This window comes from Planococcus citri, chromosome 4, assembly GCF_950023065.1.
Source record: "Planococcus citri chromosome 4, ihPlaCitr1.1, whole genome shotgun sequence".
NCBI lineage: Eukaryota > Metazoa > Arthropoda > Insecta > Hemiptera > Pseudococcidae > Planococcus > Planococcus citri.
The window spans coordinates 34,312,502-34,339,263 of record NC_088680.1 but is presented as its reverse complement, the minus strand read 5'-3'; the positions used below and the strand labels follow the sequence as shown (position 1 = coordinate 34,339,263).

Sequence of the window (26,762 nt, the reverse complement as noted above, 5' to 3'; positions counted from 1 at the left end):
AAGGTTTTGGTTTAGGTTTTTTAAAATATTATCTCTCTCGTTCCAGTTTTGCTTAAAGGGTTTGATTTCAAAGGAATCAGTTTTGGTTTCAGTTTTTTCCTTTTTTCTCCATTTTTTAGAGGGAAGAAAGCCAAGAAAGTGATCACTTTTTCAAATATTTTGTGTATGCGACTAGAAATTGGCAGTTTGGCAGTGCCAAATTTGTCAACTTTTTTAGTTTGCAGGCCTTTTCACCTTTAGCATCAGTTTTTACTTTATTTTTACCAAAAATGCAGTATTAATTAGACTAATTACCTGAAAAATTCCAAAACCAAAACCAATTCAGTTTTCAATTGGTTACGCTCTCGGTTTCGGGTTTTGAATTTGAGAAAATAACGCTCCTGGTTTCAGTTTTGGTTTTAGTTGTGGGAAAATGACGCTCCTGGTTTCAGTTTTGGTTTGCAAGCCCTGCATATCTTATGCTATCAGCCAGGCCCAGACTCACCCACTGAGTTACCGAGAAAATCCCGGTGGGCTGCGACGTATTTGGGCTGATGAGGTAAAAACTGGGCTGCTTAAAAAATTTCTGAATGAGTTTTTATGTTCAGTGTCCTGCACTTTAAAAAATGGGAGAAAAAAATTTGGCCGATTAATTGAGGAGCCCAAAATCAGTGGTGCTAAAATGGGATATCTTGGTGGTCTGAGTGTTCTTGGGTCCGGCCCTGCAATCAGCACCATGCACATCGTCAGCAAATAGCAAATGGGTAAATTCTTCTCCAGAGATCTGCAGTCCTCTTTTTCCCCTAATATATCTTTGATGCTGTTAGGTATAGAACGTGTAGCTGTGAACAATTAGGTGAAAGGGCAATCAAAAATCTACACTTTTTTCTGGTACACATTTTTTGCGTTTTTTAAAGGCTTTTGGTCTGCAAAAATAACATTTAAAAAGAGTACAGAATATAATTTTTGAAAAACTTTTTATGTTGCCGGAGCGAAGCGAGGGCAAAAGACTTACATAGAAGACTCACAATTTGTGAGGTACCTACTTACGAAATAATAATTTTTAATACCTACTTCTAAAAGTTTCAACGTCAAAATTTCGTGCTTTTTGGTATTTTTGAATGAATTTTTTGCACTTTTTTTTGCCATTTTGTACTCGATACTATAATTTTGCGCTGTTTTGTTATTTCGCACTTTTTCGCATTCGCACTAGTACCAAACTCTATATTGATTTACTTATGTCTATTAAATTTCTGAAGTTGATGTTTCATTCTTGAAAATGTTTGAAGAATTGCGCAGCAGAATTGAAATTTGCCAGAACAAACTGAGGGCAAAATCTTTGAAAAAATTAATAATTTGTAAAGTAAAATAACTGATGCAACAAGTTGATTTCCATAGCTTCAAAATTTAAAAAATTTAACAATAGTTTTCAGGAAATTATAATATTTTCAAAAATAGGAATGAAGGTCCGAGCGAAGCTAGGACAAAAGGTTCAGAAAATAGGTACCTACCTAATTTTTCAAAATGAAACAACCTCATTTTTTATGTCAGAAGTTGTTGTTTTTTTTTTAATATGAAAAATTTGCATTGATTTTTTTCTCTTTTAGGGGGGGGGGGGGTAGGAGGAGAGGTGTCCTTTAAGATGAATCTCAAACAATTGCAGCTTGTGCAATCCTCAAGTAGGTATGTGTGCACCGGTGATCAAATCGAAATTTAATCCATCTTTACCAGATGATTTGATTTACTTAGCAATAATTAATTTGTTTACTTCGTTCATACTTTGGTCATTCTACACATTTACGGAAATGCTCGTTGAACAAACTAGACGAAATAAAGCATCTACCTACCTAAATCATTAGAAAAGTAACTGAGTAGGTAACTATTCATAATGTATACAAAGTATGGTAAAGCTTGTCGAAGTAAAAAATCATCCAAATCGTCTACAGAGGAATCAGAAAAATCTGGCAAAAGCAACGATTCTGAAGTGAAAATAGATGAAGCGAAATCGGAAACTAATGAGAACGACGACAACGTCGAGGACACTGGTGCTGATAATGAAGGAAATGCAGACGACGACGAAGAAGAAGAACAAGAAAAAGAAGGCAACAGCCCCCGACAAAGAAGAGCTTCGGTTCACTTTCACGCCAAAGATCGAAAACCCACTGACGAAAATAACGACAATGAGACGTCAAAAGACGATGACGAGAACGAAAACGTAGAAGACGAATCTGAATCCACCACTGGCGACGTAGTAGAAAACGCCGATGACGAATCTTCCGAAGATGCTGCAGGTGCTGGAGGACCGGATGAAAATGACCAATCCGACGAATCCGAAGCTTTCGACGAAGAAGGATCCACGGACGACGACGACGTTGCTTCGAAAAAGAAATTCAAAAAAGTTAAACCGGTTATGGAGTACGATATAAAAAATATGTATCCAGATATAGAGATTTTGGTACAGAAGAAAAAGAGAGAATGGGATTTTCAAGATCCCGATATCATTCGAGCTTTGTGGCTGGAAGCAAAAACGCAGGTTTTGACCGAATGGAAAATTCGAAATGCTAAAATCAAAATCGATAAACCTTCGTTCGAAGTAAGAGAAACTTATACGGTGAAGCTGAGACATAAACATTTTCAGGAAGAAGCCGATCGTAAGGCGGATTCGGAAATCAGAGAGATTAAGATGACCGTACCCGGTCGAGTTCCTCCTCAATTGGGTAAACTGGAAATAAATACGAATTTAACTTTCGATATGCGATATAAATATAATCGCAATAATCCTCCGGTACCGAGTCATTACATCGAGCATTTTGAGAAATTTAAAAGGCCTCCGTTTGATAATAACGCTACGAGATATGTTTTTTAATACCTGAACAACTTGAAGATTTTTTCACAAGACTAATTCAAGATTGATTAAAAACGATTGTAAAATGATGTGAATTGTGAATCGAGATCGTTTTAAGCCTAATTAGAATTTTGTGTGAACGAGATCATAAAATAAATTGTGACTGATGCCCGTTTATCTAACATATATTTAGGATTTCTTTAAATGAATGAAGAACTCAAGGGTGTAGGTAGGTAATAGGCTGCCTACTTATTTTTTTCAAAGCAGAATAAGTAGGTATATGTTTTTTTTAAAGGTAGGTAGGTAAATAGGTTACTAATTCAGTAAAAACTATGGAAATTAGTCCCAAAATTAATATTGACTTTCTTGAACCCAATTTCACCATTTTTTGACCATTTTGAAACCTCCAGTGCAATTTTCGATTAATTTTAGAATTTCTCCAGAGAGCGTGGAAACATGTAGTATCTTTTTAGTCCGGTTTTGTGGTAGATTTGAGTCGGAAATTGATTCGAAAAATGATGGAAAACATATATTGGAAGAAAAATTGATAGGTAGGTACCTACTTTTCCCGAGCTAAAAGGCGGCCAATCCAAAGTTATATCTTACTGCCTTCAAAATCTTATTGTGGACAGCTGTTTTTCACATTGGCACGGTGTATAATTCGCGTAGAAACACAGGCATTAGCAAATAGTCATAATAATAGGCTTAATCTCATTTAAAGCGTACAAATTACACTTCGCCATTATACCTATCAACTCGCACAACGCGCACCTTATATTAGGTACCAAACACGTAGGCCTAATTGTGGCGCAGTCATACAGCAAACGCGTTCAATATAATAGACAATTGAGCTAATTTATAAAAATTATTTCTTTCACAGCACTCGTTCACATATTAATTTTCCGTCGTTCGAATATAGGTGTAAAAAAAAATGAAACGAGAGCGAGTATAAGGGACTAAGAGCATGACAGAGAGGAGCGCGGTACATGGAGAGAGAGAGAGATTGGGAGATGAGTTAAAAAGTCCTCGTAATCAATTAGGCGCGTTCAATTTAACCATATAAAATATGAAGCGGTAGATACGTTCAAATAAAACGAACGAAATTACAGATACATGATCATTGTGATGAAATTATTTTTCTTACGATACTTGCTTTCATCAATCCGATACAAAAGCGTACTTGAGATTCTTCTACATGTTGCGGTGTACCACTTCGGGTAATTCTTCTTTTGCTATACTACGATGCGTGTTGCTTGTAACTGTGAAAAGAAATGCCGAAGAAGCGATTTCAAGAGTTGCGCGTAAATTATTTCAACTTGAAATTGAAGTAGGTACGTATTTTTTTCGAAGAGGTTTGTTAAGGCGATATTATATGAAGTGATGTTACTCGGTGTGCGTTTGCCTCATCACTCGAGGATTGGTAAACAGTACGTTTAAATTTTTGAGGATTGTGAGTTTGAAAAACGGATTCCTCGAAATTCTTGCAGTGCTTTTTAGACGGCTCGGTCGATGGCGCTCGTATGGATTTTTTTGATTATTCAATATCCCGATTGTATGTAATTGAACATCGACTTAGGTAAACATACTTGTTTATACTTAATATGAACCCCCACCTACACAAATGTAACAAAGTATGAATTTCTTCTAAATCACATGCCACAGACAAGCGCGAAGAATTAGCCAACGCCGCGGCCAGTGACTCGACTGAAACAGTGTCTTCTCATATCTCCAGGCAACATCCATTCGCGAGATGTTAACACGCAAGCCTTGCCTTCTCTGCACTGTCGCGCGACTATCGGTTAATTGCTGCTGAAAGCTGAACATTTTAGTCATTTGATGAAAAATCATACCCACCTATCCCCACTCAAGAACATGGCATGATTTGAATAAAATTCTGACTGGATAGTTTTAAAAATTGTCTACAAATGGATCCAAATGTGACGAATGTGGATGGATCGACATTGGCACCGAAATTCACGTCCAGCTTCCTCCAGCACAATCGTTAATTTAGAGATGTGCACTTTTCAGAAAAGTAATTTTGGTGAAATGAAAAGTGAAAAGTTCAGTTGTGAAAAGTGTGAAAAGTAAATCGTGTGAGTCTCATTTTAAAGATCTCTGTAAAAGCTTCAAATTGATGTATTTTTTGCTTATCTAAAACACACAAAAAAACGGAAAATCATATTTTTTCACCTACTTGATCGAAAAGTGGTTGTTTTGAGTCTTTTTAGAGCCTCTAACATTTTTTGGTTTTTTCTGTTTGAGAAAAATGTAGTGGAAGATATAAAAATGCAATTCAGCGCCCATACATTTGGGTGATGAATTTCGAAGGTGGAGGAGTAGAGAGAGTGAAACTTGATACTTGACTTCATCAATGAAGTCAGTGTTCTCTGATGAGTAAATTGATTGGTCACTCGTTTTTTTTAAAATGAAAACTGAAAAGTGAATGGATAGTAGGAACTTTTCTTTTCAACTTTTCATTGAAAGAAAAGTACTTTTCACTTTTTTCAGACTGCACATCTCTTATCATTATTTTTTAGTTTCAAAAATTATAAATTTTTTCCAAAAATTATTTTCTTGAAGTTGGCCATTGGTCGGGCTGAAAGAAGCGTCGAGGGAATAAAATGAGAAATTGATATCTGCACACATTTTTTGAAAATGTTTCATACAGGCAAAGTACTTTTGGATAACAACATTTTCGAGAAAAACACCCTTCGGTCCTCCAAATAATGTTGGTCCCTTTGTATGAAGCCTTCAAAGTTGAAAAATAAGTTATGAAAATTAGGAAAAAATAACTCTTGCTTCTCAGTTTTTACTATTTATGTATTATGTATTAGTGCAAAGCTTTTCAAAACACCAAGTGTTCATCATTGATGTCTGTACCTAGGTACTAATACAAATTATTTGAAAATTTTTCATCGCAGAGCAGAATACTTACGTTTAGATAATTCTTTTCAAGAAAAAACTTTCTTTAGTCCCCCAACAATGTTGGTCACCTACATAGGTATTTAGAGACCTCCAAAGTTGAAAAAATCAAAAAAAAAAAAAAATTGGAGGTAAAGTCTCCTTTGTGAGGAAAGTTTCAACTTCAAGACGTGGATACGTTTTTAAAAGTCTGATACGATGTCATAGATTCATCGAAATTTTTTCCAAGTTCTTGAAAGTCAGGCAAAATATTGTAAAATTGTAAACATTTGGTTTTCTTCGAGTATTGAAAGTTATTTCAAAAACCAGCAGATTTAATGAATTAATTTGAGTAACTTCATTTTTCAATTTTTGGCGAATGTTTGAAAATTCAAAATTGACTGTTTTTGTTGATTTATGTTTAAAAAAAAAAAAAAAAAAAAAGTACTTACGTTTACGTAGGATATCTATCTGATCAGTAAAAATGATCAAAATAAGTCCAAAAACTGATATTAGTTCCCCCAAATCCAAATTTCATCATTTCCAGCCATTCTGGAGCCTCCAGCGCGATTTTCAATTTTTCCAGAATTTTGAAGTTGCTCCAGAAGGCGTGAATAAGAAGTCGGGTAGCTATAAAAACTGAGTTTGTGTGTTATACTCGACCTTTTTAACGAGTTTATCCACATTTGAACCGATTTTGGGAGTGACGCCTCAAGAGTGGCTTTTTGACCATAGTCATTCATGGAGCCTCCAGCACGATTTTAAATTCCTCCAAAATTTTGAATCTGCTCCCGAAGGCGAATATATTTTAATCGGTATAAACAAAATGAGTACCTATACCTATTTTTTCACGAAAAAAAAAGAAAGAAAAGAAAACGTAATGCGAAGTAGTGTTTTTAATTAAATTTTGTGACTTTGAAAATTATGATAATTGATAATTATAGTCATTATAAAACACGACAAATCCAGAGAATCGCGCTGGAGGCTCCAGAATGGCTGAAAATGGTGAAATCTGGATTTGGGGAACTATTAATATCAGTTTTTGGACTTACTTTGAGCATTTTTACTGATCAAGTAGATACCTACGTAAGTACTTTTTTAAAGAAAAAAATACACAAATCATCAAAAAAAGTTAATTTTGAATTTTCAAACGTTCGTCAAAAATCGAAAAATGAAGTTGGGCGGCTGAAAATTTGGTTTTTGGGGGGTTTTAGACCATGCTTTTTTCAAAAATCACGGTCCTGTTCAAATCGGAGGGTGACACCTCAAGAGGTTCCCTTGTTAGCCAATAAAAAGAGGACGAAAAAATTCGTAAAAAATACCTACTTGGTATTTCTGGAAACAGACAGTTTGAAATACCTTCACGATCTCAGGCCACTCGAGGCGAAAGTGACCCTCTCCCCTCCTACCACCAAATAAGAATTCAACTCGAGGAATCGTTGACGAAAAAAAAACAACATTGAATGAATTTTGAAATTACATAACAAATACTTTGGGTCACTGACAGTGTTGGAAAAAAAACGGTTTTTTTTAAAAAAGACAAAACAAACGGTTTTTTTTTGTTTAAAACAGAGTTTTAAACTGCTGGATTCTCATTTGTTTTAAACGTGTTTTAAACATGTTTAAAATGTGTTTTAAACACGTTTTTAACACAAATTCATTTGTTTTGGATTCAGTTTTTCATATATACGTTATCTAGTAATCAACTTTTAAGATGTGACGTCATAAAATAGCTAGAAGGCTCAAGAAATATTGAAAAATTGAAATCAAACCACAGAATTTGCCTTTAAAAAAAGTATAGGAAGAAGAATGAAAATCTTCGGAGTTGAAAAAAAAACTAGTTTAAAACAAAAAAAAAACATTTTAAACAGAATTTTGTTTTAAACACTGTCTGTTTTTTTCTCGACGTTTAAAACACTGTTTTAAACATAAATGGTGCTGTTTTAAACTGACAACACTGGTCACTGAAAAACCTTTTCTCCTCATGAAAAATTAGCTCGTGGAAAAGTAATAAAATTAGGGGCAGTTACTTATGAATTGTTTTTCTCACAATAATTGAAATGCTTGCATACATTTTGAAAATGAAACACTTAGGATCACAAGTTCTCATTTTATTTTATTCCTCATCTCTTCGAAAAAAGTACCTACCTACTTATTCCTGCATCAAAGTTGAAAATTTTAAATGAATTTTGAACAATTTCGCACTCAATCGATCAAGAAGTTCAATTGATCGATTCTTACGAAAGATCAGAACTGGACTCGAGAAAAATTGCGTTGGTTGCCCTTCTCTTTCCACAAACCTCGTTGAGTGAAAATATTTTCAAGTCGAATCATGCATTTGAAAATATCTTCAAGACATTTTCTCCTCATTATTTTTGGAATTTAGAGGGGAAACGTTTGAAAAACGTCATCCAAAAAGAGAAAAGGAATGAATAAAAATATTTTTCAAAAATTGTATTCTCATTAACTTGGCATAATTGTGTGATCATGATTCATGTACGTATTTTGCTGGTTGTACATCAACTTGCAAAAATAATTTATTATAATCACATTACTTTCCCCCGTTCTGAGGAAAATCAGATTAAAAAAATACTCCACAAGCTTGAAAAACATCAAATAATATCAGAAATAAGTAGGTAGGTATTAATTTCAACTACCTATCGAAAGTGATGTTTCTGTTTAGCTTCTGGAATTATGTAATTTTTTATATACCTAGCTTCTCTTGGTCAAAGGCTATATTTTTAGACCTACCATAGTAAAGTACCTGCGCTAACGTTTCCATATAAAATACAAGGTAGGCACGTACCTCATCGTCCTGCGCAAATCAATCATAATGCACACACCATAAAAAGGCCACGTGTACCTGACCAAGTAAAGTAACAAGGAAAGTAGACGGTATATATACGAAAAAAATTGAATAATTAGTAGGTACCCCATTTTCGCTGTATTATATCGCGTGCTAAATAACCCTTTTAACAGTGATTGTCATTTATATGTCGTGTCAGCCATTCGATTGCTTCAAAGTGTAGGTACCTGGCGATGTACCGCACCGTTTCCAACAAAACTGCTGGGCAGTTCAGCTTGCATATTAAATAAACTGGGGAAAGTTTCAGTGAGCTGTACATTACTTATAATCGTGTTCCCCTTATACTTACCTTACCTATATCCTATACGCTGGTCGCTGGTACACTACGGCAAGAGGAAGAGGCGTGGTCCCTGTTTCGTAAATAATCATACGCATTTACCCATTTTGTTTCCTAATTTTATGTCTATGGTAACCGTTAACAACCAATGGGTTAATTCAATGTGAAACCAGGGGTAGTTTTCTTATACACATACCTAGGTATATCAGGGTCAATATGGCTCGTACGAGTGGTGCGTCCTATCATATAGTTGTTGAACGATAGGTGATATTTCACGAGCAGAAATACATATACGAGGAAAAGCTCTGATCGCTGCAGCGCGTATTATTTACATGCTATGCACAATGGTTAAGAATATACGCCTTCTGTTAACACCTGTATGCGGGACTGATTTGTACGTTGTTTGCAAGAGAAACAGGAGTCCAGACAGGTTTTGCTATCGGTTACAAAGCAACTCAATCTAGTTTAAGGTAATTTAATCGCATTATTAGAGCCACTCTGTACGCATTTTCATGAATGGAATTTACAGCTTCTCTCGTATATTTATATTGTACGCATTATATAGGTATCTAAAGATTTTTTTCACTTTTTTTTTCTTACTCTCTTCTTGTTTTTCTGAGTTCATATGGTATAGTATAGGCACTGAATGCTGGTGCAATACCATAAGTATTACACGAACCATCTTTGCAGATCTCGCGACTAGACAATTGCGGCTAAGAAGTGTACCTACCTATTTCCGTTAAATATGCCACAGAATGTTCAAACGTTGTGGTGCATTACTAACGAAACGTATGAATGTATTTATAGAGTTTAGAGTAGGTACCCCGCATTTCCTAATCAACGCAGCACATATCAATTGGAATGCATATAGGTATCATACATACATGATATAGGTACATGTACCTAACGTATCAAATAAATCACATATGTAATTTGACTTGTCTATTCAATTTACTTCCCAATCTACAATCTTTTGAAGATTATGATTATGTACATAATTTATGAATGGGTATGATTTATTGGCACGACAGAAATAGGTGTTTTCATGACAAAAAAAAAAGATATTGCACAGAAAAAGAATCATTTCACGACGAAAAAAGTTTTTGAATGACAGAGTTAACGAATTTGAACGACAATATGATATTGTCCTAGAAAATGATTGAATGTACATTTTTATATAACAGGTAAGGTGCACCAGGGTAAGTCAGAATTCGGGGCAAGTCAGAAAACCTGCTCTAGCGCCTAGAGGCTTATATCTGTCGAAGTGCTACCTAAAGGTGACTTGAGGGTACTTCCTCTACTTCATCACGGCGTATAAATTTTTGCGATCCTGTTTCATTTTACATGCCTTTGGTGGCTCTGGTTCAATTGAATATTGTTGTTGTTTAGAATTTGTTTTCAAATACAGACTTTCTATCTTTTAGTTTTTCTCATATATAGCGGACAAACCATGCATCCTAGTAAAAATCTGATGGCAGTGATCTGAAAGAGAATTAAATTCCCAACAATTTTTTTGTTTTCATGCAATTTTTCTAGAACGCTCTGTTTGTGAACTATTATACCTCTGCAAAGTCGAGCCTGTACAGTAGAACTTTCTACCAATTTTTTGAGATTTGGGCTACTTTTTTTGGAATTTCACAAAAAAGAACACGAAAGGAAAATTGTTTCAAAAAATAGCAAGATTTTTGACAGTTTTGTAAAAATCAAAATTTATTTGGTAATTTTGGAAAAAAAGAGAAACTTTTTGACAATAAGTAATTCTTGAAAATGACCAAAAATACAAAATTTTCAACAATTTTAGCAATTGAAAAAAACTACAGTAAAAGCTCGTTATAATGTTTTTGGTTATAATGCTGAATTTGCTACAACGGCTGATTTCCTGTGGTCCCTACCTAGACAACCCCATTTAAACCAATGTAAAATTAATCGCAATATAACACTCATGAGTGATTAGAAATCGCGTTTTAACGCTCTAAAATTCAGGAAAAATCACATTTTTTTATAATTTTGAAAACCAACTTTTTGTGACAAAAAAGTTCATTTTCATGTAAAAAATTCTCACTTTCTGAAAATTTTGACAGCAACAACAGTATTTTTTTTTGCAATTTTCGCAGTATTGAGTTTAAAAAAAGTAAATAAAAATTAATAGGGTTTCCTAAAAACTTTTATGGTAAAATTTTGCCAAAAAATCTGTTTTTTCAACTTTCAGAACTTGTTCACAAACAAAAACATAACATAAGACATAAGAAAACATTCTCTGATTCTTATGTTTTGACATACCTAAGATTCACACTGTTATGGGTATTCTTATGCGTTATGTTAGCTCCTTAGCTCTTATGTTGGGTTTGTGAACAAAGGCTTCAACAGATTTAGTGATTACTTTTTGGAAAATTTGGAACAAAAAAGCAAGGTTTTCTGGAAATTTTTACCACAGAAACCAGTTTTGTAAAACTGGCATTTTTATATTATGATGGCAGACCTCAAAATCAAAGTAAAATTTCAGATTTTTTCATTTCCATCTGGAACAGGTTGTTCAAATTCAAAATAATGTTCACGTTTCCACTTCTTTTATTACGCTATTTTTGCTTTAAAACAAGACTTTGCTGTATTACACTCAACAGCGTTGTATGAACGAGACTTTCACTTGTAATTCACTTTTCGGCTTAAGGCTATTCTCTACCCCCAGTGAAAACGTTCGAAATATGAAGCCGATTTGTTCGTTATTTTCATCATTCGTTCATAAGATTGCGTGTAATCGAGTGAACGAATTTAGTCGTACTTATGTCCCGCAACCCGCTCCCATCTAAACTTCAGACGGGGATTTCTCCGTGAATTTTCAAAATTCTTTCAATTTTTTTTCACCAATGCTAATACTTTATCATTGAAAGCGAGGGTATGTAGCCATATTTTCTAATTTAGCTTTTCCAACGGAGATCTGAGCATCAGTAGTACCTCCATTCAATTCCCAATGACAACCACAAAATGACATAAATCAAAAATATCTCGACATACCCTCGCTTTTGAATGTTTTCTGAATAAAATAAATCAAACCCCATGAAAATCCGTCCAATAGTTTTCTCACAATCCCCGGCCAAAGTTCATAGTTTTCATCAAAATTTTACTGATAACAGGAGGGTAGAGAATAGCCTTAAGGGTAAGGACGCTATTGGTGAAATTTTCTAAATCAATCAAGACAATCTAGAAATTATTCAGGGTATGTATACTTATGATTTTTCAAAGTTCAAAGTTATAGGGTAGCCTAATATGGACTGGTGTAGGTACATTTGTTATGGGTTTACAGTGTTGGTTGTTTAAAACTCGATTGTTTAAAACATTGTTTAAAACAGCTATTTTAAATGCCGAGAAAAAAACATTGTTGTTTAAAACATAATTTCTATTTAAAACTGTTTTTATTGTTTAAAACTTGTTTTTTTTTGAGACCTCGTTTTTTTTGTTTTTTTCAATTATTTTGAGATTTTTGACTATAGAATTATCAAAAAAAATTATAATGTTTTTTTTTACACGGATTTTACAAGAATCCATTATCTAAATTATTGATTTTACAAGAATCCATAATCTGAATTCTGGGACTCCAGCTGGATTGTCAGTTTATTTCTGATGAAGTAAAATCTAAAATCCATTCCTATAATTTACTACCCCAGTAGATTATGGATTTTCAATTTTAAATTTTTAATCTGTTTAGGTACAATCTGGTAAAAAAAAAACAGCCAGATTTTCAAAAACTTATTTATATTATTTTTTGTAAAAAAAAATTTCGACATTCCATAATCTATATACATTATGGAAAATCCATAGGTACCTAAACCTGAAGGCAATATCCTTTTTGAATTTTATTTACATTTTTTGATTGAACAAGAACAATAAAATCAAACAAAGCTACCGAGTACCAAAAAAGTCTGAAAAAAAACAAAAAAACTGAATCTGAAACCACATTTACACTTGAAAAAAACGAAATTTTTTGTTTTAAACGTGTTTTAAAAACGTTTAAAACACGTTTAAAACAGGTCAAATTTTACACTTGAATTTGGGTTTAAAACAAAAAATTTGTTTTAAACATACAAAAAAAACTGTTTTTTGTTTTATTTCAAAAAAAACGTTTTTTTTTCAACACTGTGGGTTTAGTTAATTTCACAGCAAAGTAGTCCATATTAGTAATTGTAGGGACCCAAAATTGACTTTTACAATTTTGACTACTTTCAGGACAAATTCATTTGGCCCACTTAGAATTTACTCTTATTGTCTTAATTAAACATATTTTAACAGTGTTTCAGCAATTAAACGTATTTTTACGACATTTCAGTGGTTTTTTTTTGGATTTTTCAAAACAGTCCGTATTAGGGACCCAAAATTCAATTTTTGATTTTTGACACTTTTTAGAAAATGATATTTTTCACACACTTGAAATTTCTCAGAAATGTTGAGGCTTTAGAATATGAAACTAGAAATATGTAGGTACATTTTAAGCTATCAACCAAGTTTTCAGCTCAATTACAGCGGCCATGGCAATCAAAAACAAAAAACCTGTCCATATTAGGCACCCTTACCCTTACAACCCTCTTTTTTTGGTCCCTTGAAGAGCATTATAACGAGCTTTTACTGTACTTACAAGAACTACTTTTGGCGAAATCATTGGCCTCCAATCCGGGTTTGAAGTCGGGAATATTATCTAACTCCACTAAATATAGGATAACACATTTGGTATTGAGCTATGTGAAACTGTTTCATTTTTACGTTACATGAAAATGAGTTATGAACACCATCTGGAAGATGAACACCTCATACATAATTCCCGACGCTGAAAACTACCTCAGGTCAGGTGAAATTCATTGGTGTACTATTCACATTTGAAGTCGCAAAAATATCCCATTCCGATTGGAATTTTTTTTTTTTGATGAGGAATCATTTATTTTTCCAGGCAATAATTTTTTTGGCGGTCAAAATTTTATTTGGATGTAGATTACTCTTTTGTTGTTATGTACCTAACAAGTATGAAATTGAATTTGATTTGTATAATCTAAATTGTCGTGCTGAACTGTCCTTAATAAATTGTTGTTGAGATACCCTATTTTGTCGTTCAAAATAACTTTTTCTGTCCTGTCAATACCTATACCTGTTTCTCTTTATGTATACGGATCCATTTTCAGATTCAGTGATTTTTAGGTAAGGTCAGATACCAGAACAGGACACTGCTATTTTTGGGGGTGACTTGGCGCATACTGCATATTATGGCAAACATTTTGAAATCGATTGATGGAAGTAGGTAGATCTATTCTCATTCCCATAAGGTCTAATGACTCCCTGGTAAAAATGTTGGCTCTCTATCCTAACCCTATTTTTCAATGGCTTAAAGAAGTGGAAGTTGTTTGAAAATGAGACCAAAAACTTTGCTAGGGAAATTTCAAACCACATTAATCATGATCAACTTCCTACAGATAACTTCAACTAAGAAGTCGTAAGAACAGATCCTTCACAATATTAAGTATATTATCTCGTAACTAGGTAGATATATACCTTCATCATCTTTGAAGTTCTTTATAGATTTAGGTACTTATATCTACCTGGTGAATACTCGTGGACAATACATTATGGTTATTCTGTCCAAAATATTGAAATGATCGACTATTTCAGACACTGCCTAGGTAAAGTAAGTGTAATTTAAACTAGATTTCCATACACAGCGAACAGTTACTCGCGAATACCTTTCAAGTAGGTTGCAATATACTTATTTGTGATGTGACCACTCGATAGTAGGTACCCACGAAGAAAATATAAGAATAAGAAAGAAGGTTTTTCTCGTTATCTGAACAGTCGTTGATATAAATTAACGGGAAATTATTCATTTAATACGCAGTAGGTGTTAAATCGATGAATGGATTATTATTGTGAACTTTTACAAAACGGACTCTTTATACACAGTTATGAAGCCATTTGAATAGGCTCAATGATGACGGTATATAGTACCTACCTACTGTACATAAGCAAACTAGAGCTTGGAAATGTGGACTGCTGAGAGAGTCAGACAGAGACGACCAGATATGGAAAACGTCACTGAGCATTTTATGCCGCGTTACATTAATGAAAGAAGGAAAGAGAGATACTCGAGTATAAGAATGCATAGATGTACATAGTAGGTACATCTACACGAAGACTGCGACGTTTATGAATTATATATATATTTTAAAAAGAGACAGTTGAATTACAATTATCATTGGTTACGGATTTTTTTTTGGTTAGGTACTATTTCCCGAAGCTAATAGACTTCAGCCTCCTTATATTCGAGCGACGATTGTTCCTGGTATGGCGGGGGGAATGGACTCAGGCCAGAACAGCGGGGCAATCGGAATATAACGAACCATTACTAATAAAATTACACTTGGAAGATGATTTTCAAACGTGAATGTATATTCGCCTGTCTAAATATTTCTATCTGTGTTCCGCTACCCCTTCATTTCATTTTTTTTCATACTGGATAAAAAGTAGGTACCTATAGGTACATTTGCACTAGAAAAGCAGCTGAGAGGCCAAGTTGTATTGAAAATTTTTAAACATCTAAAAGTGCCTACATTTAATGTAACATTATGGTTATCGCGTACATCTACGTGAGTTTCACCGCTACAGTAGCCGATGTGAATGACCATTAAATTTTCTCAATGTGTATGGGCATATACGAGTATATACGCTTATGCGGGTTTATGATTCAAGTTTAAGGAAATGGAAAACACGTCGCGCATGTTACTCGTAGCATGAAAGCTATATACTTATTGGTGATCTTGCTTCGCGCGTACGTGTAGTGGAATAAAAAAGGGAGACAGGTAAAAATTCAATTAAAATAACGGGGAGAAACGACCTTGCAAAATATTTTCTATAACCGACTATTGGTTCCAGTAAAACAATAACTTGCTGAGATTACGACGGACGTAGGCGTAAGCAGTTAATGACTTTCTTAATTAATCATAAATGAAACTTTATCGATGATTATTATCGTGAAGTTCAGCCCTGAAATCGGTGTATTTTACTATTTAATTTTACACATGAATTCACTTACAAGTGCAAGCATTAATGACTTTACCTTTATTTTTTCTGATGACCTATTTAGTCGAATTGTGATGATGATGTACGGCGCGCTCAGAAATATCGCAGTACTCCAATTCGCCCGAAAGAAAGTTTTTTTTTTTTTTTTTGTAGAAAATTTAAGAAAGCAACTTGGAATAGATTTGTGATTTGTGAGGTGGTAGTTGAGATTGCACCAATCCAACAAACAATCATGTGATTGCAATTTACTTTTTTTTTTTTGTAACTTACCACCAACAATTACTGGTAATTTACCAGGAGCAACCAGTAATTTACCAGGAATAACCAGTAATTTACCAATAATTACCAGTCATTTTCCAGTGAATTATTATTGATCAATCAAAAAATTACCAGTAATTTACCAAAAAAATTTCCAGTCATTTGCTAAAAAATTACCAGTGATTTATCAAATATTTACTATGCAGTAATTTACCAAAAAAATATCAGTAATTTACCAGAGAATTACATGTGATTTACCAAAAAATTAAATGCAGTTTACCAGAAAATTACCTGTAATTTACCAGTAATGTACCAGTAATTTACCAGTAATGTACCAGTAATTTACCAGAAAATCACTATTCATTTACCAGGAAATTACCAGTAATAATTTGCCAAAAAATCACCAGTAATCTACCAGAAAATTACCAGTAATTTGCCAAAAATCACCAGTAATTTACCAGAAAATTACCAGTAATTTGCCAAAAATCACCAGTAATTTACCAGAAAATTACCAGTAATTTGCCAAAAATCACCAGTAATTTACCAGAAAATTACCAGTAATTTACCAGAAAATTACCAGTAATTTACCAGAAAATTACCAGTAATTTACCAGAAAATTACCAGTAATTTACCAGAAAATTACCATTAATTTACCAGAAAATTACCAGTGATTTGCCAGAAAATTACTAATAATTTACCAGAAAATTACTAATAATTTACCAGAAAATTACTAATAATTTACCAGAAAATTACCAATAATTTACCAGAAAATTACCAATAATTTATCAGAAAGTTACCAGTAATTTATCAGAAAATTACCAGTTCTATACCAGAAAATTACCAGTTCTTTACCAGAAAATTACCAGTAATTGAATTTTAAAATTGAAATTGATAGATATTTATTGAAGATTTTAGATTACATATGAGGAGGGGCTAGACAACTTTCTACCCTTTAGTGATTTCAACAGCCCCCTCCCTCCTCTACCCTACAACAAAACTCTGTGAATGAATAGGTAAGCAAAATTCTTCATCTTTCTCTCGCTAGTTTTACTCAACATTTTTGAATAAGTAAATAAAATGTGTTTATACCTGACAATGAGTCTATAACATGGTCTCGTTTTTGAGTGTTATAATGTGTAGGTAGAAGACACTGCCATTTTTTTATTTTTGGGTCAATTTTGACAATTAAGTAGGTACCTAGGTATTTTTTAAAAAACTAGATTTTTCTAATTCTTTCTTGAGGTTATTCAAAAATATTTAAGAAAGTGTACGTTTTTCAACGAAGAATCCTACAAAAAAATAAATAAGCAGCTTATAACAGAAAAAAAGTCACACATTAATTTCTAAAATAAAAGGTTTTAAAAATAAATATAAGCCTCATTGGTTATGAACATTTGAGGAAATTCACTTCAGAGAACATTAGTGCGGATCGATTTTTTATAATTCGAGCATACATAAAATAAATGAAAGTTGATTACATTTTTTTGAAAAAAATTGCACTTGTAGCTCTATATTTAAAAGGTACCTAACTTTCGGAATTTTTAGAGGTTTTCGTAAATTCGAGAAAATTGTTTTCGGTAAACAGAAAACGTGTTAAGAATTTAATTTGTTATAGGTACCTAGGTAATTCCTCATGAGCATTTTTTTATGTCATCAACTTGAAAGTACCTAATGATGAGAAAAATGATTACATTTTTGGTCTGAGTCTCGCTTGGAACATAAAACTCGAAAGCTCATACGAGTAGCCTCAAATCCAAGAGTATTTTTGTATTATTAAGGTAGTACCTACTACCTACCTATTACAAAACAATATGTTTAAATGATAAGAGAAAAACCACATCTATAGGCCAGGATCTCCGAAATACGTATAATCCCTCACAGTATATCGTTCATCCTATCTACCTCTGCACGTACATACCTACCTATTATAGGCACAAATTTAAAATGTTTCTCAGCCTACAGAGACGGAAAGAGATGGTGATTACTGATTACAAATATCGCGTACGTGTTAAATTGTGTAGTTTTTCATGCCTCCCAAGTAAAATTGGCATTGTGTGATTGAAGATGACATTGAATTTGATGATCGCCGCGAGCACCCACAATTATCTGCACGCGGAGGAGTGTCGTTGTTATTTTTTAAACACACTTCACAATTACCTATCCGTTGATGTCATTGAATATATGTACCTACCTAATACTTACATTGAGCTAAACTCTCGCATAATTACTCAAAAGATTTTATTTTGTTCATTTTTTGCAGGAAATGCATCAACAATTAAAGAGATGTACGCGTTGGCAGCCGCTAGTCAACAACCATTAGCTGCAGCGTCCATAGCATCTCAACATTCTCAGCAACAAAATTTTTTCGATCTGACAAGGTATAGGCAATATGCAGCAGCGCAACAGCTCCTATCACAGCAGCAAGGAGCTGCTGTTACTAAATTATTAGGTAAGAATGATGACGATTTTGCGTACCTACCTATTCCTCTCTACTATTTTAATTATTCTTGAGCATACTAAAAGGGCATTTGAAAAATACTGATTGTAAAAAATGACAAGTAGCCTACTTACTACTTGCTGAAGTTTTTTATTTTTGTTTTTTACTAAATTTGTTCGAAAATGATCTAAAAATTTCAAGTACATATTAATCAACTTTTTTTGAATCAGATTTTACCTTTATAGCCAATTCTGGCCTTTTTAGCGTTAAAATATTTTTTTAAACCAAGTTTTTTGAAATTCATAAATGTGTACTCTAATGTCTAAAAAAATAGCTACCTTAGGGTGCCTAATTTCGAGTTTCCAATAATTTAACATAGAAAAGCATTTTATTTCCACCAAAATTTTCGAACGATTTTCTTGATACTTAATCGACTTAATATTACTTGATATAATTTATCAAAAGTAAGTAACATACGAGGGTTGTCCGCGAAGTTGCGCGCAAAACGCTGTCGCTTGGAAACTACTTCGAGCTACGAAGTTGTTTTTTTTTCATTCGACTATCTGTTAACTTGGCTACATTTTGGTATGTTTGCGATCGTGATTGAGTTAAGTGCGGCTGTGCCAGCGCGTTTTGAAGTGAGTAAAAAAAGTGCCTCAGGTCGGCTGACGAATTTATAGCAACGTTTGTTTGTAAATGAAGAATAATTCAAAACGTCATTAATCGAAAAGTTTTTATCGAAACAGTACGAAAATTTACAGGCCTTTTATGTGATCCCCCTCCTTCGCAATGACCTTTACCGGACGGTCCGGAAGCTTCTGGATTCCGGTCATGATGCGTTTTTTGTTGAGCTCGCGGATCTGTCGCGTCACAGCGGTGGTCAATTCGAATAACGGATCCCACGAAGATTTTCTTTGAGCTTTGGGAACAGATCGTAGTTGCAGGGACTCATATTCAGACTGTAGGGTGGATGCTCGGTCGTTTTCCAGCCACTCGTCCAAAATCTGTCATTGGCGTCATTCGAATTAACGTGAGCTGACTACAGCTGTGACGCGACAGATCCGCGAGCTCAACAAAAAACGCATCCTGACCGGAATCCAGAAGCTTCCGGACCGACCGGTAAAGGTCATTGCGAAGGAGGGGGATTACATAAAAGGCCTGTAAATTTTCGTACTGTTTCGATAAAAACTTTTCGATTTATGGCGTTTTTTACAAACAAACGTTGCTATAAATTCATCAGCCGACCTGAGACACTTTTTTCACTCACTTCAAAACGCGCTGGCACAGCCGCACTTAACTCAATCACGATCGCAAACATACCAAAATGTAGCCAAGTTAACAGAGAATCGAATGAAAAAAATAACAACTTCGTAGCTCGAAGTAGTTTCCAAGCGACAGCGTTTTGCGCGCAACTTCGCGGACAACCCTCGTACATGCATATTTTATGTCAGTTTTTCATTTCTTACGTAGGTAGGTGTAGGTAAGGTAAGTATAAATATTTTAAACGTTTGATGGCACATGGATGATTTTTTTTCGCAGTAAACTGCTATTAATCTAACATAATCTCATTGATGCAGCGTGACAGTTGTTTTCTACTTATTCAAGCAGTGTTTTAAAAAAATACACGATGTACCTACTTACCTTTTATTTAATGTATGTACTTACCCACCATTACATATATGTTACAAATCTGGAAACAAGAGAGAAAATTCGAAATATTATCGCGAAAGAACGCGCTTTGAATAATTTACGCGGGTTTTCATTATATCTGTCGTTTTCAAATCCATCTGTGAAACTGCCGTAAGGCAAAGAGGTACCTAGACATATGACAATGTGGGGTTGACGACGATAGTTTAAAAATGAAAAATCAGTTCGTCTTCGCCTTCGTATTCATGATAATAGGCTATAGGCTCGAGGTATATGTACTTAAGGGTAATGGCATCATCTGGGTAATAGCAGCAGATATTCCAAAATGTAATATACGCGACTTCATTCATGCTAGTTATTATTGGATAACGTTGCTTTGACTTATTAGGTAGGTATCTGGAATAGAATTTTGAATTATCATTTCGCGAAACTTTTGAGAAAAAAAATTATTATTTGAAATAGGTCACTTAAAAATTTGGAAATACAAAAAAAAATGCTCTAGGTACTTATATTATGCTTGCCAATATGAGCACCTACCTACTTGTAACATATATATCGAAAAATGAGCTTTAAAAGGTGTTCCGTAACGAACGATCGATTTTTTTTCTACGAGGATAAAGATTCAACCCATTTTTTCCATCTATCACACGCCCAAAATTTACTCAAGTTACTTTTATTTATGGATAGTTGTAATTAATTTAATTAGGTATTGATAAATTTTCAAAGTACCTAACCTATCATGTGTATTTTTGTCATCAGCTGGAACTTTAAGACCTCCTGGATTGATAGGTGGTAGCAAACCGAAAGTCGCTACGCCGGCAGTTGTATCCAAAATAGAACAATACAAGCGCGAAAATCCGACCATTTTTGCGTGGGAAATACGCGAAAGGCTGATCTCAGAAAGTAAGTACCTACTCCCTACCTTAATAAGTAAATACCTAGGTATCCTAGGTACTAATTTACTCGTTAATATTTCTAATTTCAAAATGGAAATTTGGAGTATTTGCCAATATCTGAATGTAGTCTTTGCGATGCAAGTAACTGATCATTGCATTTTTCTAAATTGACCAAAACCTGACTTTGACAAAAATGAGTACCTAAAAAAAATCAAAGATTTATAATTTCTCTGAAATTTCAATATGACATGTATTTGGAGTTCGTAATCTGTCTAGATGTAAATTTTGGTCACTTGGGCGACCAAAAAGGAGGTTTAGAGGTTCCCAGGTACCCAAAATTATGCAATTCTTTTTTCTTTTATTTTGGAAAAATTACCTACCTATTAAGTATCTAAACACAAAAAATATTGACAAATTCGGTCCAAATTTGGGTTGATGATGTAGTTGGGTGTCTTCAATATTATGTAGTGAGAAAAAATTTTCAGCCAAAATTGGTCAATGTGAGCAAAAAAATGTGAAAAAACAGTTTTTTGCATTTTTGAAGGTCTTCAGCATATACCTGATTGACATAATTTTGGTGGAATATGACCGCCATTTACATAGGTAGTTAGAAATTACCGTTTAGACAGTTATTAATCCAATGCTGACTGATAATCAAACCGAAGAAAATAATAGAAATAAGATCATAATAATATCTAGGTAGCATTAAATCCACCTAGTCAAAAGAAACCTACAGTGAAAAATTCATAAAGAAATATGATATTCTACCAATGTATGACAAAGAAATTAAAAATATTAGGTACCAAAATTTACTACAATATTGTTAGGAAGTATGGAAGGGAGCGAGACTCCTGTACTGCAAACCCTCTCTAATGGAGATGTTGAAATAGTATGCTCAACACTCCAATGTACTTATGGAATTGGGCACCCTATCAGGTGGTTATAAAAGGGCTATAAGTACACCTTTACACTTCACTTGATGATATCAAATCAGAATTGATTAAAATTGGATATGATATCATTAATATCACCAATGTAATAATAAAAGCAACAGAGGCAAAAAAAGATGAATCTGAAGAAATTGTGATTGAAAAATCATATTGTTGCCTTGAAGTCAGGCTTTGTTAACCGGTTTTTAACCATTAACTGTAACCTCAAATTAACCGGTAAATTAACCAAAAAAAAAATTAACCTTGGCTAAATTTTTTTTTTTTTAAATATCACTAACCACAACCGTAACTGTAACCATAACCGAAAATTTTTTAGAAAAAAACCGGTTTGAAATCAAAAAAAAAAAAAAAAATGAAAAGTGCTGCTTTTTCATTTCTTTTCATCTGTAGTTTTTTTTCAATGTGATTTGTAGTGATTTGAAATTGTAATCAAAAAAATGATCAAAAGATAAAATTAAAAAACGTGAATAGAAAGTACAAAAAATTTGAAACTATAGTTGCATCATACTCATTGGTCATTAAACTATTAAGGCTCGATCTTAAATTATATTTTAATGAAAAGAGATACCTAATAAACAATAAAGAATTGTTTCAGGAAAAATTGTAAAATTTTGAATTAAAATGTTACCAGTTTTTCAATTTTAAACGTCAAAATTTCAAACTTTAAGAAAAGTTTTAAAAATTTTCAACTGTAATTTTTAACCATTAATCGAAATTTTTACCTCAACTGGAAAAATTGCCACCAAAAACTGTAACCTTAATCCTAACCGTTAACCAAAAAAAATGATTAGGTACCAATAACCGTAACTTTAGAAAATGAATACCTACCTGACCTTAACCTTTAACCTAAATTTTGAATTTCTTGTAAAAATTTCAACCGTAACCTTCACTAAATTTTTTTTATTCGGTTAACAAGCCTGAAAATAACACTTAGGAATCAAATAAATCAGTGGAACTAGAAGAGCAGTCAAGCTCAAGTGATATTTTGGAACTGCTTCAAAAAATTGATAAAAAAATTTCTCAACTTGAAAACTCGCAAAATCCGCTCAAAGCAAAGAAAATTCCATCATTTAAAACCTCACGACTACTTAGTATTAGGTATTCAAAAAAATAATAAATAAGAGTGGAGCACTCTCACTGGAGAGATACCCTGCACATGTCATGTACTACTTGATTAGCATGATTTAAAGTCAGATATACATACATACTCATTTGAGGTGTCCTTGAGATAGTAATAAACTTTGTTGAATTAAAAAAAAAAATCAAACAACATACTCGTACCTAAGTAAGTAGATAACTTATGCCTTGTGGCTTCCTGGTGAGGCAACATCTAGAACACCCTCTTAAAAGTTGAAACTTTGTGTTAGCGAAGTACTCTAGGTAAAGTCATCTACCTTTCTAACTCTCCTCAAGAATATTGAGAGAGAAGGAACAGAACTATAAGAGACAGATAGTGCTCGAAAAATGTGCGATTTAACTTTTCTCAAATGGGTAGGCATTGCAATTGAGAAAATCGAATCAGATAATAATAAGATACCTTACAATATATCCTGCTGTGTTAACGACGATGATGATTTTTGTAGATAGCTATTCTTATTGTTGTTGCAAAATGTCATTGTGTAAGGGTAATACTTCCATAACATGCATCGTTATTTCGTTTGGAAATATAGAAAACCTACTCTGTGATTCTCTACTTAGCTAGCTCGTCGTCGTACCTTTTTATACCCATTATTACAATTGTGGCGTAACTAATGTAATTACTATTATACTCGGGTAGTATCTATCTATATACGATTGTAGTTGAGGCAGCGATTACTGAATAATGCTTACTTGTATGATCTTCTGAGTCTGTGGGCTACATGTACCTACCGAATCAACTATGAAATATTTTCATTTTTACTGTGCATTGCGATACCACCTAAAAAACATTCGTGTTTCAGATGTATGTACGAATGCCACTGCACCTTCTGTAAGTAGTATAAATAGGATATTACGGAACCGTGCAGCTGAAAGAGCGGCTGCAGAATTTGCTCGTGCTGCTGGATATAGTCTGTATCATGCAACCCATCCATATAGTTCGTTTCATTGGGCAGCAGCGGTAACTCATCCGGCTCTTCTGGCCTCGCCTACTGGACATAACTCAGTACTCGAACATTCGCCATCGTTACCTATACCCCCGCCGCCTAGTTTATCGAAGAAGAATAAAATGATGCATAAATTTATTGGTAAGTGTGATGAAAAATATAGAAAAAGTTTAGTTATAGTTGAAGAAAAAAGAAACGAGTAGAAATGATGTCTCCCAAGTTCGTTCAATACAATGTTACATAAAATAATTTTAGCCAAACCTGAACACGGTGGTTTTAATAAGTACCTATAGGTATCATTTGTACGAAATTAGGACCGGTGACTTGAATTTTTCCGGTCTGTTGCAGAATTTGAATGACCTATAATATAGTCACACCAGTAGATAAGGATAGGTATATTCAAAAAAAACCTTTCCTCTCACGCATTACCTAAGGATAGGTAGGTAGTATAACGTTCGTATAAAATTAGTTCTGAAATTGGGAAAATATTTTAGAATACCTACAGTAACCCAATTTTTTAGACATACATTGTCAATTTCAAAAATAAAAAAAATTGGTACCTACGTTCTTGGCTATTTTTTTTTTACTTTTTGAAATTGGTAATACTGCATTCCAAAATATTTATTTCATAGGTACAGTATTATGTTTTGGAACTTTGAAAGTTTGAAATTGAATCATTTTATCTAAAACAAGTTGAGTAGGGGATAGAGCGAAAAAAGTACATTTTTTTTCTTTGAGAATGTTACCTCTTTGAGAGCTTATAACTTCCCTCCCGGAATTCCTCCGGAGCTATTTTTTTTTTTTTTTTTTTTTTTTTTTTTTTAATAAAATTTTTACTCGAAGCGAAGGACTTTACTGAAATTGGTCGTAATCCTCCTAGATTTTTTTTCACGATCCTTCCCAATGCACTTACATCAAATCTAACTATGAATCAGTTATCAGTATGCCTAGTAACTTATCAAAATATGTATTGCCAAAAAAATTGAAAACAGTCATTTCTTAAAAGAAAAAATACTAGTGAATAAGTTTTTTTGGGAAAGATACATTATAGACATCGCATTATATCTTGTTTCATGGTAGGTGATACCTATGCCTACACTTGTAGGTACATAAATAATTTTCCAAGATGACAATCTTTTGGCCAGTGTGAGAGATGACTTAGATAAACACGAATGCGTGTTTCTAGAGTGTTATCGGCGTTCAATCTAATGTTTTCGCTTGTAATACCTACCTACCGTTTACCCAAGCGTTTGTTACTTCAATAATATTAAGAGAATTTGCACCTGCTGTTTGAAAAATTAGTTACCGCCTGTTTGTCCATTCAAGTTTCGACACCTTAGTACCGAAATTGCTACTTATTTTAAACGTTGAATATATTTCATTTTGCTAATCAAAAAACTGGCATCTGTACCTATTTTCGTCGTTTTTTTGTAGAAGCACGTAATATTTAAAAAAAATTTCTTTGAATTTTGACCTTTATTACTGTGGATAAGTATGTGCAAATTGTATGACCATTTAAAAAATCAATACTCATTGTATGCTAGAAGAGTAAAAAATGTAAAAAATTTGATGCATATCGCTCTCGTTTCGTGGTATTAAGTACCACCTATACTGGGTCTATACTTGTGTACTAGCCTAATAAATTAAAAAATCATAATATGTATTACTATTTACTCATATTATTTCTATATTTTTTATTCAGATGGCGAAGGTAAAGACGATGAGAGTACAGACAGTGCAGAAAGCTCAGAGCAGCCGAAATTTCGTCGCAATAGAACTACTTTCAGCCCTGATCAATTGGACGAATTGGAAAAAGAATTCGATAAAAGTCATTACCCATGTGTCAGTACTAGAGAGAAATTAGCCGCCAAGACATGTCTGTCTGAAGCAAGAGTACAGGTTTGTACCTTTTTTCTTTTCTCTTTTAATTCATATTTCATTCTTCTTCGTACCTATTAAAATTTAGCATGTCTACTTGTTACTTGACACTTTGACAGTGGATTTTTGAAATTTTCATTTTTTTAAACTGAATAAAATGTGGAACTTTTTAAAGTGCAAAATGACGATTTACTCAAAAAAAAAAAAACACTAACAATAAAAAAAATCAATCACCAAACGATCTTTTAGCGACATTTAACACCTTGTACATTGTTGTGAGAAAATTTCTCAGAAAAAACTTGATCCGTTGCCGTGCTAGTGAAAAATTCTTCATGGGCATTGATGAGAGATAAGTTGCCTATCCAGTTTGCCGTAAATACGAGTTGTTATGCATGGGTATATACATATTGAAAAACCATGTAAAATAAGTTGCCTACCCAATTTGCCGTAGTTACGTAGGAAGGAAGTCACACCTCATGTCTCTCTCCCTCTTTTCTCTTTTCTTTAGTTTCAACTCAATTTTTAGGGTATATAATCGAAGTACGTTCAACTTCTTTTTTCTGAGCTGTGTACTTATTGTGTTTTCAAGGTTTTTAAGATCTTAAAAACACAAAGCCTATATAAAAATGATTTTAGGACGCAATATTTCGATCTTACGTTCGCATTTTATTACTTTTTTTTTTTTTTTTGT

General features: G+C 33.4%; 1 protein-coding gene across 2 annotated transcripts in view; it reads left to right on the top strand.

Moving 5' to 3' along the window:
- The window catches only part of LOC135843383 (paired box protein Pax-6-like), a 50,270-nt gene that overhangs the window by 22,595 nt on the left and 913 nt on the right, over positions 1-26,762 (top strand). For both annotated transcript variants that reach the window (XM_065361249.1, XM_065361250.1), the window contains exons 3-6: positions 18,440-18,628; positions 21,023-21,166; positions 24,050-24,334; positions 25,896-26,092. In XM_065361249.1, the coding sequence (XP_065217321.1) occupies positions 18,440-18,628; positions 21,023-21,166; positions 24,050-24,334; positions 25,896-26,092 (815 nt within the window). The remainder of the gene's footprint in view (positions 1-18,439; positions 18,629-21,022; positions 21,167-24,049; positions 24,335-25,895; positions 26,093-26,762) is intronic.